The 13651-nt window shown below is 34.2% G+C and overlaps 1 protein-coding gene across 2 annotated transcripts in view; it reads right to left on the reverse strand.

Annotated features, from left to right (window-relative positions):
- Positions 1-13651, reverse strand: part of SLK (STE20 like kinase) — a 58109-nt gene that overhangs the window by 15199 nt on the left and 29259 nt on the right. The window contains exons 5-13 of one of the 2 annotated variants that reach the window (XM_006744385.3): positions 12913-12985; positions 12555-12749; positions 11888-11969; positions 10365-10493; positions 8647-10020; positions 6568-6698; positions 6213-6336; positions 3722-3901; positions 1233-1325 (exon numbers count right to left, since the gene is read on the reverse strand). In XM_006744385.3, coding sequence (XP_006744448.1) covers positions 1233-1325; positions 3722-3901; positions 6213-6336; positions 6568-6698; positions 8647-10020; positions 10365-10493; positions 11888-11969; positions 12555-12749; positions 12913-12985 — 2381 coding nt within the window. The remainder of the gene's footprint in view (positions 1-1232; positions 1326-3721; positions 3902-6212; positions 6337-6567; positions 6699-8646; positions 10021-10364; positions 10494-11887; positions 11970-12554; positions 12750-12912; positions 12986-13651) is intronic. The other variant, XM_006744386.3, reaches the window with a different exon arrangement.

The raw sequence follows: 13651 nt of genomic DNA on the forward strand, positions 1-13651 counted from the left end.
CTCAATTTTGTTGTGAGCTTAAAACTGCTCTAAAACAATACATCTTTAAAAAATCTAAGTTAAATCCTGTCTTCATACCAAGTGATTTAATATTAATTACAAAAGTTAACAAAACAGTGATAACATAAAAACTGCATATATGATATCACAATTCTATGAAACGTCGATGTAATGTATATACAATGTATTTGCATATATGTAAGCAAATTAAAGATAAAGGAATGGAACACACACACAAAAAATATCCTTCTGAAAATAAAATATCCTCTGGACAAAAAGAAAAAATTTTTTAAATGTTATTCCATTTGTCATGGTCCCCAGTGGTTTTTGTTTCTTCTATCTTTTTTCACAGGTCCGTAAAAGTTTGGGAACCACTTTTTAATCACATAAAACCACATTAAAATGATAATGGAAAACAGTCATTAACATATAATCCATGTCTCTTCTTCCTTTGACATATATAACTACAAATTGAGCTCGCTTCTCTCTGCTTCCAAACTGAGTGCAAACTTAATTAAAAGAAAAATGATTCCTAGTATAAATGACCTTGTAGAGTCATATGAGAAAAATCTGCTTAAAATACTATCTTGTCTAGTTTTATAAAGAATTCACCCATCTTAATAGGCCCAACCTTATCATAACCTAGAATCAAGTTTATACAGGCAGTATTTTTTAACTGCTGGATTCTGAATCAAAAAGAAAAAAACAACATACTTAATATTCAAAATCTGGTTTTAAGGTACTTACGTTGTTGAGTTAATAGTAATAAACATTAGATCTCCATTTAACATTACCATTTACCACTGTTCTTTTAACTTCCAACTATATAAAAATAATGGTCTTTTAAATAGGCATTCTTGTCATATGCACAAAGCCGATACACTCATCCTCTGTATTTTGTCATAAAGTCTTCTACCAAACACTGACTACTTAAAAATATAAGCTTCCATATGATTATAATAAGAATACAGTGGATTATACATTAACATACTTGTTCATTTCATCTGGAGTCAGCTTTCCAAACCTTCCACTTAATTTCATATTAGCAACTTAAATGTCACCATTAGTGTGATTTTAGTTTTATATAAAGAATGCCCTGGGAACCTTTGTATGAGCAGAAGTCAACATCATATAGTAAGTACAGCAGGAGTTTGCCCTTTCAACCATGGTTTACTGAGCTGCGAGAATAATGCTGCTTTCTGTTTTTAGTAGCATTAAGCTGCTGCTGTTACCTGAGCATGCTGGTTTTGTGCAAGCTCCTCTTTCCTGCGTTTCATGAGCTCTTTTCTCAGCTCTTTGGGTGCTTTCTCCACTTCATTTATAACCTATAGTGTATAAGCATGCAGGAGGTGGGGAAATAATACTTTCTCCACAGCAAGCATTTATGTGAGCAGACACACTACAAGTCAAAGATTAGAGCTGTTAAAAAGTTCCTTTCAACATGCAATAGCGTAGGTGTTAGTTCGGTGAAAAAGAATGAAAGGACAGAACATGCTTAATCTCAGTGCAGAAAGGGACATCACACCATATAAAGGTTAATCAGATGCTTAATTATCCCTACATATTATTCTCTCTTAAAGATCCAAAGCAATCAGTAAAGGATTACTAGTAGCACTGATTAGGAACTAAAGATGATAAATTCAACTGACCTTCTTGAAAGATCATAAAACTATAAACATATCTATTGACATTGTTTGAAACGCTGAAAATAAGGAAGGTTAATGCCATTTATAAAAGTGCAAAATTTCATAATTGGCTTGATAAGACCAAAGAAATAACTCTACATTCATTTAATGAGACCAAAAAAAAACAAAAGGAGAAATAAATGGATACTATGTTTTCTCATAAAACACACCATTTTATACATGGTGTGATAAAAATGAACACATTTGATGATTTTGTGTTGGATCAGAACAACACTCTCCTTTGCTGACAATTTAAGCCAAACTTAATTGTCAATGTCAGTATTATAAGCACTCACAAAGTAACAGTTCAGTATGCTAGGATTTATTACACCAGATAAAGTATATAAGATGAAGTATAATTTAAAGCTCCTTCTTTTAATCATTTCAAAATCCTACATATGTATTCCACCTAAGCAGATCTGTAGTCCAACTATGAAAAACAATCATGTGTTTACAAGTAGAAGCACCAAAAGCAATCAGATTCCAAATCACCACATGCTACTGATAGTCTGTGAAAGAAACTGATTTTGATTGAAGAGAGTGTATTTAAAATTCCCCATCAGTAATCCCTCATGAAACCAAATCACCATTAAAAGGAAGAGATTCCCCAAATGCAAGAAATTTAGCGATAAAGAAGGAAATACATTAATATAATTATCTAAAATATGCATATCATAATTCAAACATGTTCACCAGCTAAAAATCTCCAAACCCAAAACAGTAAAAATAACTACAGACTTTTATATATTTAGGATTAAATCATATATTTACCTATAAATTTTTAAAAATTTAATCTGATATTAAAAAATAACCTCTCAGTAAAAACTATCCATAGTTTCAAGAAAACTGACATGGAGCCTCAGTCAAGTCATACATCATGGTATACAGAGCAACCCTACATAAAATATTCAACAGTAAGAAAACTAATTTTTAGAAATGGTAGCTACATCAAATAAAATTATATACCATTTCATTATTTACCTAAAAAAATTATAGAATGCATTGTATTTATTAATGTTAGATCCTATGCTTTTAAAGTAGATCCTCAAGTTCAGCAATATCATTTCAGTTTTAAGCATAATTAAATGTTAAAGCCAACACGAACCTGGGTATTTTAGATGTACAACAAAAGTGAAAACGCATTTGTAGGTTTGGTTGAGATTTTTATTCCAATTCTAGTAGAACTAATCATACTTATTGTCCCTGGGGTCTTTTGTATCATGAAAAGGTAAATTCTTCCCCCACACCTTTAGTGTATTAGTATAAATCATAAAATCATACTTGCTAATATGTATAAAACTTTTATTTTAATTTGGGGGAGAAAAAGACATTAATACAATATACAAATCCTCTTTCTGAATCAATGACAATCTTTCACAGTAAATAATAGCACAGATTCTATAACAAAATGGAACAGTTTCAGGAAAAATTTAAAAATTCATTGTAAAGAAACCACTTTACACAGATATTTTCCACATGTGATTCTTTAAGTATCTCTCAATTTGATGAATTTACAGATATAATTTCAAATTTCAGGGTACTCAGCTTTTATTTTGGCACAATGTTCAAGAAAGGCAATCAAGCTAACCAAGAAAAAAAATTTAAGTATGAATTAAATATTACAAATAAATAATAAGATGAATTATTGTTGCCACCTGCAAACACAACATAGTTCAGTTTTCTTCAAAGAAGCAATTTCTACAGAGACCTTAACTATTGCATTAATAAAGGAAAAATGGTAGACTGGAAGGAAAATGAATTAGACTTAATTTGAAGACTTGGTTCAAGGTTTAGCTGGACATTTAACGGTAGTTTGTGAACTTGAACAGACCATTAAAAACCTCTTCTACTGCAGTCTTCTTGACAGTAAAATGGGATAACACCTGACCTTACTACTACCCTACATAACTGCTGGGAAGACCAAAATAAAGAATAAATGAGCACTATTTAACTCTCAAGTATTATTCCTAATTCTGTAGTTTTAAGTGTACATTAAAAAAACAGCTGTCGTAATTAAAAGCAGTAGTTACACTTACCTCCTTCTTTCGATTCTTTAACATATTCTGGAATTTGGACAACTCTTTCTCTTGTTCTCCTTTAATGCGTTTGGCTTCATCTCGTAAGCGATTTGTGTGTTCTTGTTCTAGACGTTCAATAGTCTGTTTCTGCTGTTTTTCTAGATTCTCAATTTCTTGATCATATTGTCGCTTTTTGCTCTGTAAAACAATGTTGCTCAATATCATTTAACTTTTCTATCATTCATATTAACTCATTATAATGATGTTTACTAAGAGTACATAACCAGCATTTAAATTTAGTGATGTGACACACAACATTTGCAATACTGAAAAAGTTGAATGCACTAAAATACATCATGGAATTTTTTTAAAAGGTGAGCATTTTGGGGCGCCTGGGTGGCTCAGTCGGTTAAGCATCTGCCTTCAGCTCAGATCATGATTCCAGGGTCCTGGGATTAAGCCATGCATCAGGGTCCCTGCTCAGCAGGGAGTCTGCTTCTCCCTCTCCCTCTGCCCCTTCCCCCACTCATGCATTCTCTCTCTCTTGCTCTTGCTCTCTCTCTAAAATAAATAAAATCTTTAAAAAATGAGCATTTCATTTTTTTCTAACACAGAAAATACTTCTTTCTATTATACAAGGAGTAGAATGTTCAAAATTTTTAAACCATCGAGACAATATCCAGTTGCTATGAAGTACTAAAGTTAGAAAAATTTCAGTATTTATCCAATAAATGTTTGATAAATCAAAGGTCTTATCCAAAGTCTACTTTAATAATGTACCATTATTTATCATATTCAGATTTACTCTTCCTCATTAAGATTCTTCTTTTTTAAAGATTTTATTTATTTGCAAGAGAGAGACAGAGAGACAGGGTGAGCAAGAGCACAAGCGGGGGAGGCAGACAGAGAGGGAGAAGCAGACTCCCCACTGAGCAGGGAGCCCAGCACGGGGCTCAATCCCAAGACCCTGAGATCATGACCTGAACTGAAGGCAGACACTTAACCAATGGAGCTACCCAGGTGCCCTACCGCCTCACATTAAGATTCTTAAACATCCTATTTCACTGAGACAAATCTTTTGAACTTATAAATCTGCTCTTTCAACAAAAGATTCCTACTTATTTAATACTTGAGTATAATTTTGGATATAGGTAAAGCTAAATATTTATAAAGGTATTTTAAAAACATAAGTAAAGGGACACCTGGGAGGCTCAGTTGTTTAATCATCCGATTCTTGATTTTGGCACAGGTCACAATCTCAGGGTTGTGAGATTAAGCTCCACATCGGGCTCTGTGCTAGGCATGAAGCCTGCTTAAGATTCTCTCTCCCTCTCCCCCTACCCCTCCCTTCAGCTCTAAAAACTAAAACTAAAAAATAAAAAAATAAAAAGCAAAACATTTCAGAAAATATCTGGGGGGAAAAGAGATGCAATTTTTATTCTGAAAAATAGATTCCTGAAAATAGAATGTTGAGTACTATAAAATCAGTCAATGAGAACAAAAGTTCAGTATTTTCTTAAGAATTCTGTTATGGGGGTGCCTGGGTGGTTCAGTCGTTAAGTGTCTGCCTTTGGCTCAGGTCATGATCCCGGGGTCCTGGGATCGAGCCCCACATGGGGCTCCCTGCTCCGCGGGAAGCCTGCTTCTCCCTCTCCCACTCCCCCTGCTGGTGTTCCCTCTCTCACAGTGTCTCTCTTCGTCAAATAAATAAATAAAATCTTCAAAAAAAAAAAAAAGGAATTCTCAGTTATGATCCAACAAATGTAATCAACAATGCCACACTTCACAGAAAACAATCTTTACTACTTACAATGATAAGAACAGCAAAAGAACTATAGTCAAAACATGAATACTATAACATCTGAAATGATCTTTTTTCTAACCTTCATTAAGCTAGATGTTTCAATAAATTACTGAAATTTTATAACACGTTACTTATTCCTTTTCCAACTTTGGACCCAAGGTAAAAATTGAAAGACTCTATGACAAGTACCCTTGGCTAGTCGGCACCAATTTCTCTAGCAGCTGTGAATAGGGATGTGGAAGCTTAACTGTAGGAGCCAGAGAAGCAAGCATGTTTTGAACAAGCCCCAAGTAGTTCTAATATTCAGACAGGCTTGAAGACAACTATTCTAGACTGCCTTAAAATCCTGGATCCTAAATATGAGAGGTCAAATAGTAACACTGAAAAATTATCCAGAAATAGGCACACCTAAGAACTTTACAGACCATCTACTGGCTTCACGATCCAGGTTTTCATGATAAATTTTAATCAAAGAAAACTGGAAGACACCCATCACACTGTAAGTCAGTGACAGGAAGACTGAGATAGAAGATCCTTTCATGCAAAAGGAAAAAAGACATACTAAAACACCAAAGAGATAAAGGCCAGAAATACTAACAAAGCCAGAGAAAATCTCATAATCAAAGAACAAGTTCTAAAGGTGGGGTTTTTTTTAAAGCACTAAATTTCAGTACTAACAAAATGGTACAAAAGCTAAGACTTTACCATCATTTCTTGCTCAAAGCGCCGGAAAATTTGTTCTCGCTGTTGTTGCAGCTTGCTATTGAGCTGTTGTTGGGCTCTTTGCTCTTCTTTTTGAAGGAATCTTAACTCCCGAAGCTCCTGACGTCTGATAAAATTTAACAGCAATAATAGGGGAAGACAGCAAAAATTACACCTTTGAAGTAATGCTTTTTAAGAAAAAAAAAAAAAACTTTAACAATAACAGTATTTTCAAACGATAAAGTAATAAAAATAATCCAAAATTAGCCAAGACTTTAGTCTTGTTTCTCTATTCTTCATACTCTGCAGAGACTGAAAGGAAGTCACAAAATCAGTTTTAATTATGTTCTCTACTCACCTAAGAAACCTCAATTCTTCAGTTTTGGAATCACTATCTGTAACTATCTTTGACGTTGTTACACTCACTTCTACACCATCAACAACAAATTTGCGTGTTTTCTTCAATGTCTTCTTTTGTCTTCTTGTTTCCTGAGTGAGATTTTATTTTAGTTAGGCTTTATAAGGAAAATACTGGAGACAGAAAACATTTTCTTCTTAACAAAACACAACATAGAACACAGAACTGTGCATGTATAATTTTTATGATACCACATCATAATTAGGCACAAGTGGTAAACCATTCACATAAATGTCTAATTAGTATAACTTTTACATGTTAATCATTTTTCTTCCTCTTTTGACCTTAAGTTCTCAGATACCTCTGCTTTTCAGTTTTAGAACCACTGACAAAACACTTAAAAATAAATGCCTGGGGCTCATCCCTTAAAGAATCTAAATTAATAGGGTGGCTGAGAATTTGCATTCTAGAAAGGCTCCCGAGGTAATTTTTACACACTACCAGGACTGGGAATCAAAATCCATTTCATCAGCAACAATAATATCAACAGCCCTCCTCCATCTCAGAAACAGAGGTGGACTTGTGATTTTAGAGTTATTAGAAAGATAACACTTCTACTGCTTGATAGCTATTGCCTACCATTCTCTATCAAGACCAAATTCCATTCCTCAGCTGGTATCCAAATGCTTTTTAAATCCAAATAGAAATAACAGAAATATAACATGCCAAAAAGTACAGCTGGAATACCTAAGTATTGAGAATAATTACTTGGTTTTGATATGGGGGGAAGGGTCTGAAAGCAGAGGGAGCAAAAGTGGAATATGAAAATACTAAATTCAAAATGCATTAGGATTTTAGTTTGTCTCTGGCACTTTCCAATCACCTTTCTGCAACCTCTTAGTGTTCGACTCTCCAGGCTGCCAGTATACTCATGCTTCTCTTCCTAAGTCCTGGACTATGGCACCCTATCTAGCCAGGCTTCCCCTAAAATCTAAGGTGCGCATGCCACCCTGTAAATCCAAACTTTCTATTTCTTCAGTTTCTACTCAAGTATCTACAATTAATATCACCTTAATCCTCAAAAAAAGTATTTGGATTTTTTTAAAAGGCTATTAAGTCAGTTCAAATTAACGGAATTTAACTGAAGACAATCTAGGCAGTATGTGTAATAATTTGGTACAGACAGGCAGACTCATCAGTCATGCCCTGGAGTCTTGTTCCTAAGGTCAGTTTCCTAAGTTGTTCCTGCTTTGTACAGTCTTCTCTTCTGCTATCAACCCAGAGTATCTAAGTAGTCTGTGGCTCACCTGTATCAGAATTCCATGGGATCTTCTGTTACAAATATTGATTCTTGGGCCCTACCCCAGACCTCAACATAGCTCTCCCTGAAACTCCTTTTCAAAACAATTTATTCATGCTGAGTATACCTGACATATAATAAATAGTATATTAGTTTCAGGTGTACAACGTAAAGATTCAGCATTTGCATGTGTTGGTAAATGATCACCATTAGCACCATTAAGTCTCGTTTATACCCCTGATCATGTAGACCCCTGGTAACTCTTCAGTACATTCAGGTTTGAGAATGGCTCTAAAGGCTCCAAGTGTTCTGTGTTCTAGTTTTTGATTTTTTGTTTGTTCTCCCACAGTGGTTCTCACAGCAGTATTAACTACGGCTGAGGAGGCAACAATGTATGGGCCACTGGTAAATCAAGGACCATTTATACTCTAAATGTGCTTAAAAGAGATCATTCTTTCAATTCCTCAATTCTTTTATATATTATGGATTCTTCCTAAAATATATCTAAATATGTGCAATAAGAGAACGCAAACAAAGTAACTTCCACTGTTTACATCAAGTTGGCAAAAATAGATAGGTATTGCCAAAAAATTGAAAGATTATATCCAGCACCTCTCTCCTTGATTCTTTATAGTTGATTGCCTTCATAGGCCTTAAGAATTTTATAGGGTTAGTACTACACTGATTTAGTGCTGTTTTATTTTCAAAATATCTGTTTCACATATACTGTAAATTGCCAAAACGATGAAAAACGCAAACAAGGACCCACATATACTTACTTGCAAAGATATTGATCCACTGTCTTTAGTTTTGCTTAAGAAGCTAGAAATGGATAAATTCAAGTCAATGCTGCTATTATCAGCAGTGGAACCAGTGCCTGAATCAGTATCATTTTCCTTTTGATTCTCGGATTCTGGAAGCAGCATGGTTTCAGTTCTTGATAAAACACCTATTTCCCCTTTATTTTCTGCATCTTCAGAGTTGATATTAATACTGGGTATTGGAACAGGCTGAGGTTCACTGGGCTGTGAAGAGGGAGTCACTTGAGGTTCTGTTTTAATTGGCACTTCACATGGGATTGCTTTTTGCTCTGTACCTATCTGAGCAGTGGCTTCTTGAGCATCCCGAGTTTCACTTCCTAAAGCCTTCTGGTCAGGATGAGTTACTACACGTCTAACCTCTCTTTCTTCAGTGCTACTGGACTCAGTAATTTCCTCACCTTCATTTGTCCCAGATTCCTCATTGGTCTTCACTATGTTCTCCAAACTGTTGATTAATTGTTCCTCATCTTTACCCTCCACGGATTTCTGATCTATCTCATTAGTTTCTACTACGTCTTTAATAGGAACTTCCTCAGTACCACCAGCCTCAGGACCCTCTGTGGGCTTACTTACTAATTTCTGGTCTACTTCAACCACTTCTTTCCCATCATTACTCTGAGCATCCTCAGCATTGTTTTCAACTGCCTTCTGAGCAACATCTCCTGCCTCATCTGTTCCTATCAAATGGCTTGTATCACTGATCACATCTTCTAGAATTTTGTCATCTTTTCCCAATTTCTCTTGGGTGTCTTCCTTTGTAAGCGCAACTTCCTTTTCAACTGGCTGAATGTCTGCCTCTTTTTCTCCAGTCTCTTGAGAAACTAAATCTATTGTTTGAAGAGTGTCTTTAATTTCTTCAGATTTCATAACCTTATTTTCAAATATCTGTTTATTTTCCTGATCCCCTTCTTCCACAGGTTTCAGAATCTGTTCAATATCTGTTTCTAAAGTCATCATTATGTTATTCTCTTTTCCTTCACTGACTGAATTAATGTCCACTGTTTCTTGGTCTTCTGTGTCAGGCAAATTTTCAAGCTTGGGTCTCTTCTCCTCTCTCCCATTTTCCTCAATTACTGTTGTTCTATTATGAAGTTCAGCCATAGCTTCTAAGTGAACATCATTAATATGTTCATTAATACCCTCTGCAGCTTTTTCAGGTTCATCAGTGATGAGTTTTTCATTAAGAACTTTGCTGTTAAATTTATCTTCAGAAGCATTACGTTCTATTTTTTCTGAGACAGATTCCAAAATACAAGCATTCTGTGAAAGTTTATCTTCTTCAGAGCTGGCAATACTGAGGTCAGACGAGGCACGCTTACTTGCAGGTATTGGCTAAAAAAGATTTTATACAATTTTAGTGTTAAAACATAACTTCAAGATGGGGATCAAAACAATATATATGTTGTATCTAGATAAATATATGATTTAAATAATATATAATGATTTAGTATCTTAATTAAAATTTGATGAGGTTATAAAAATAATTTAAAGAACTGACAAATCTTCAAATAAATACGACAAAAATGGACAGCAAAGGGCAAACTTGTTAATCTTCACCCTTAAAATTAAAGATTTTATACTGCTACCTCCCAATTAATCTTTAGACACAGGTGCAATTCCACCTCAAAACCTGACTCTAAATATTACCTAAATAAATTTCCTTTCTAAATACTGACCAAAGAATTTTCTGTTTCTTCATCATCATCTTCCTCTTTGCCATCTTCAACTTCTTCTGTTACTTCAGCCTTTGCCTCTGCAATCAGCTCTCGAATTGGTTTGTTGGAATCAACCGTAACAAAGGGATGCTGTTTGATCATTAAGAGCATACTTAATATCAGCTGAAATGCTTGCTTATAAAATTTCAAACACATAATACACATGTCATTATGTGGTAAAAATATAAACATGTGGGTAAAAAAATATAAACAACTTCAAATAATGTTACATCTGGGCAAGGAAGGAGGAGAAGGGGACTGAGCAGGAATAGGGCTGCCTGCAACTATGTACTTTTTAAGAATCTGAAGGAAATATGTCAAAAATGGTAACACATTTCTGGGTAGTAGGTATAGGTACTTTTCTGTATGTTTGAAATTTCATAATCTAAATTAAATTTTAAAGCAAGTTTCAAATTGACACAGTTTTAGTTCTTAAAAAGTAACAATATATATAAATCCTGGATAAAGCCTCAATAAAAGAATTCTACAAAGCTTTAGAGTTCTTTTAAAAGTGTCTGCAAATAAGGGCACCTGGGTGGCTCAGTCGGTTAAGCATCTGCCTTCAGCTCAGGTCATGATCCCAGGGTCCTGAGATCGAGTCCTGCATCGGGCTACCCGCTGAGCGGGGGGGCCTGCTTCTCCCTCTCCCTCTCCCCCCTGCTCACGCTCTCTCTCTCTCAAATAAAATCTTTAAAAAAACAAAAAAGTGTCTGCAAATAACTGTTTTGACAAGGTTCTAATATTCTTAAGAGTAAGAAGCCATTTTATTCATTTTTGTACACTCAGCAGCCCTGTCACAGACTAAGATCTTCTAAAGGGGGGGTAATAAAATAATAAGAGAAAGTGTGTTCTAGGGATGTACCTCTTGCAGAGAGCAAGGCAATTTTTTCTGCTTTCTTCTCCTGTGATAAACAGATCAACCTAAAATACTACAATGCAGGAGTTACAAAGTAATTCAATCTAACAGGTAACTGCCTCAAGATTTGTCATTCTGTTTGTCTACCTGTAATATTATTTAACAAATTTCTCTTTCAGATATTACAAATAGGTCCTGCTATAAAACAAAATTATCCAATCATTTTAACACCATTTTTCAAAAAAAAGTCAGCAGTATTTACTGAATATTTATCCTCACTGTAAGAGTTATAAAAAAAAATGAATTAGCTCATGACCCCTGCCCCCAAGGGGCTTGCTATCTAGTAACTGGAGAGACAAAATGGAAATAACTAAGTGGAAATAACTAACAGAATAAAAAGAATACAATTAAACTGAATCAAAAAAGCACAAAAGGAATGCCTTACAAGCTAAATGCCTTTTGGTGATGGCAGCATGTATGTTTGCAAAGCAAATGTTTACTACTACAATATATTCTGAGTTTCCACAGGGAAACTCAAGTGAAAAGAGAATACACTGAAATTGTATTCTTCTTAATGAGATGTTAAAACAATTACATGGTCACTGTCGTCATATTACTCTTCTCTTACCTGCAGTAGCTGAGATGTACTCCACCTGGAATCCACATTCTTTTCCAAGCATTTCTTTAGAAAGTCCTTAAAATTTGAAGACCTTCAAAATAAAATTTTAACAATGACATTTCTATTTTATTTCCTGTTATTAAAAATCAAACAAAACTCTGATAAGTTATGGTTGGTTCTATTATGTATGTTAATACTATTCAACATAAGAAAACTAGTTAATGAGACTACTAAGATTTCATAATAATAAGATGAATATTAAAATATCATCTGTAAACACAAAATTAAATATATATGTATGTAGAGTCATAGTTTTAGACATTGAGAGACATAGTCATATATTCACAAGTATGCGAAAACTCACAGAAACTCTTCTATTAAATTCCACCAATATAAATCAATCACATATATACCTCACCTTCTTACAGTACAGAAAATACTGTATTATATACAGTTGTTTCATGTAGACCTCAAATCACTGATACTTTCAAATTTATGGGAAAAGTTAGTTATAAGAGACTGTATGGTCCATAAGTCTTAAAAAAAAATTACCAAAAATCAGTTTTCTACTCATACAGTCTTTGTACCATGTAACTAAATTTAAATACCCTTGAAAAGCTGGGAGAATAAAACAACAAGTTTCGCTTCGTAAAAGGCTTCATTTAGAATATTTTACCATTTTGATGGCTGTGCTAATGTAGGGGGCTCTGATTTTGCTATTTTTAGCAGCACTCGCATTGGATTTAATTCATGATGAGGTGGTTCTATCTCAGCCATTTCTATTAAAGTGATACCCAGGGACCAAACATCAGCTTTGTAGTCATAGGGTCTGTCCTTAGATGTTTCACACATGACTACTTCAGGAGCCATCCTATGAAGACAAAGAATTAAAAGTTAAGATGTTTAACTTAAGAATAACGATTGCAAGCCACATCAAAGACAGTATAATCAATTATGTGGACAAAATTAATGCGTAATAGGTGATAAGAGCTTCTGACATAATACTATAAATCCATAAAAAGCCGAATACATACCAATATGGTGTGCCAATAAAGGAATCTCTTCTTTGAATTGTCCTTGTGTTTTTAGCTGATACTCCGAAATCCGCTTGAAATAAGCAATCATACAAAAGTATTAATAGTTTTTTAGCAAAGTTCACTGTATTTAACATAGGGAAAAGCATTTCAAGTCTTTAACAAGGCCACTCTTATTAAAGCATAAACAAAACAGAAAGAGTAACTTCTCTACCATCCTAATTTTGAACACACTCTTTCTACCACAACCCCCCCTCCAAAAAAACTGCCAAAGAAAATATCCTATCATTAATACACTTAATACTACCATCTTTATACATATTCAGATCATGAATTCTTCAGAATTGATAAAAAAAAAAAATAGTAACTTTAAAACAGACCAGTCTACCCACTTCAAAACAAATGCCAACTAGTGGTACATGCTATAATTAAATTGATAGACATAAACATTTTTTTCTATAGTGTGAAAAGCAGAAATTACAAAGTAGCCTTTATGACAGCATATGTCTTGCTAATTTCTTCATAAAATTATATTACAAAGAAAAAAACCATATTTTCTGATTTAAATTATAGAGAACAACAACATTATAGCTTTATCAGTTGTCAACCCCACCTTTTCAGCTTAGAGCTTAGAGAACAATTAATAGCAACACAAATTTGCTCTTGCTGCATAATTACCTCATACCATTTATACATAACTTTTAGGTTTCACGTTTGACATGCCGTAATTCTCAAAATG

The sequence above is a fragment of the Leptonychotes weddellii genome, chromosome 6 (assembly GCF_054177405.1).
Source record: "Leptonychotes weddellii isolate Sample4059 chromosome 6, ASM5417740v2, whole genome shotgun sequence".
Lineage (NCBI taxonomy): Eukaryota > Metazoa > Chordata > Mammalia > Carnivora > Phocidae > Leptonychotes > Leptonychotes weddellii.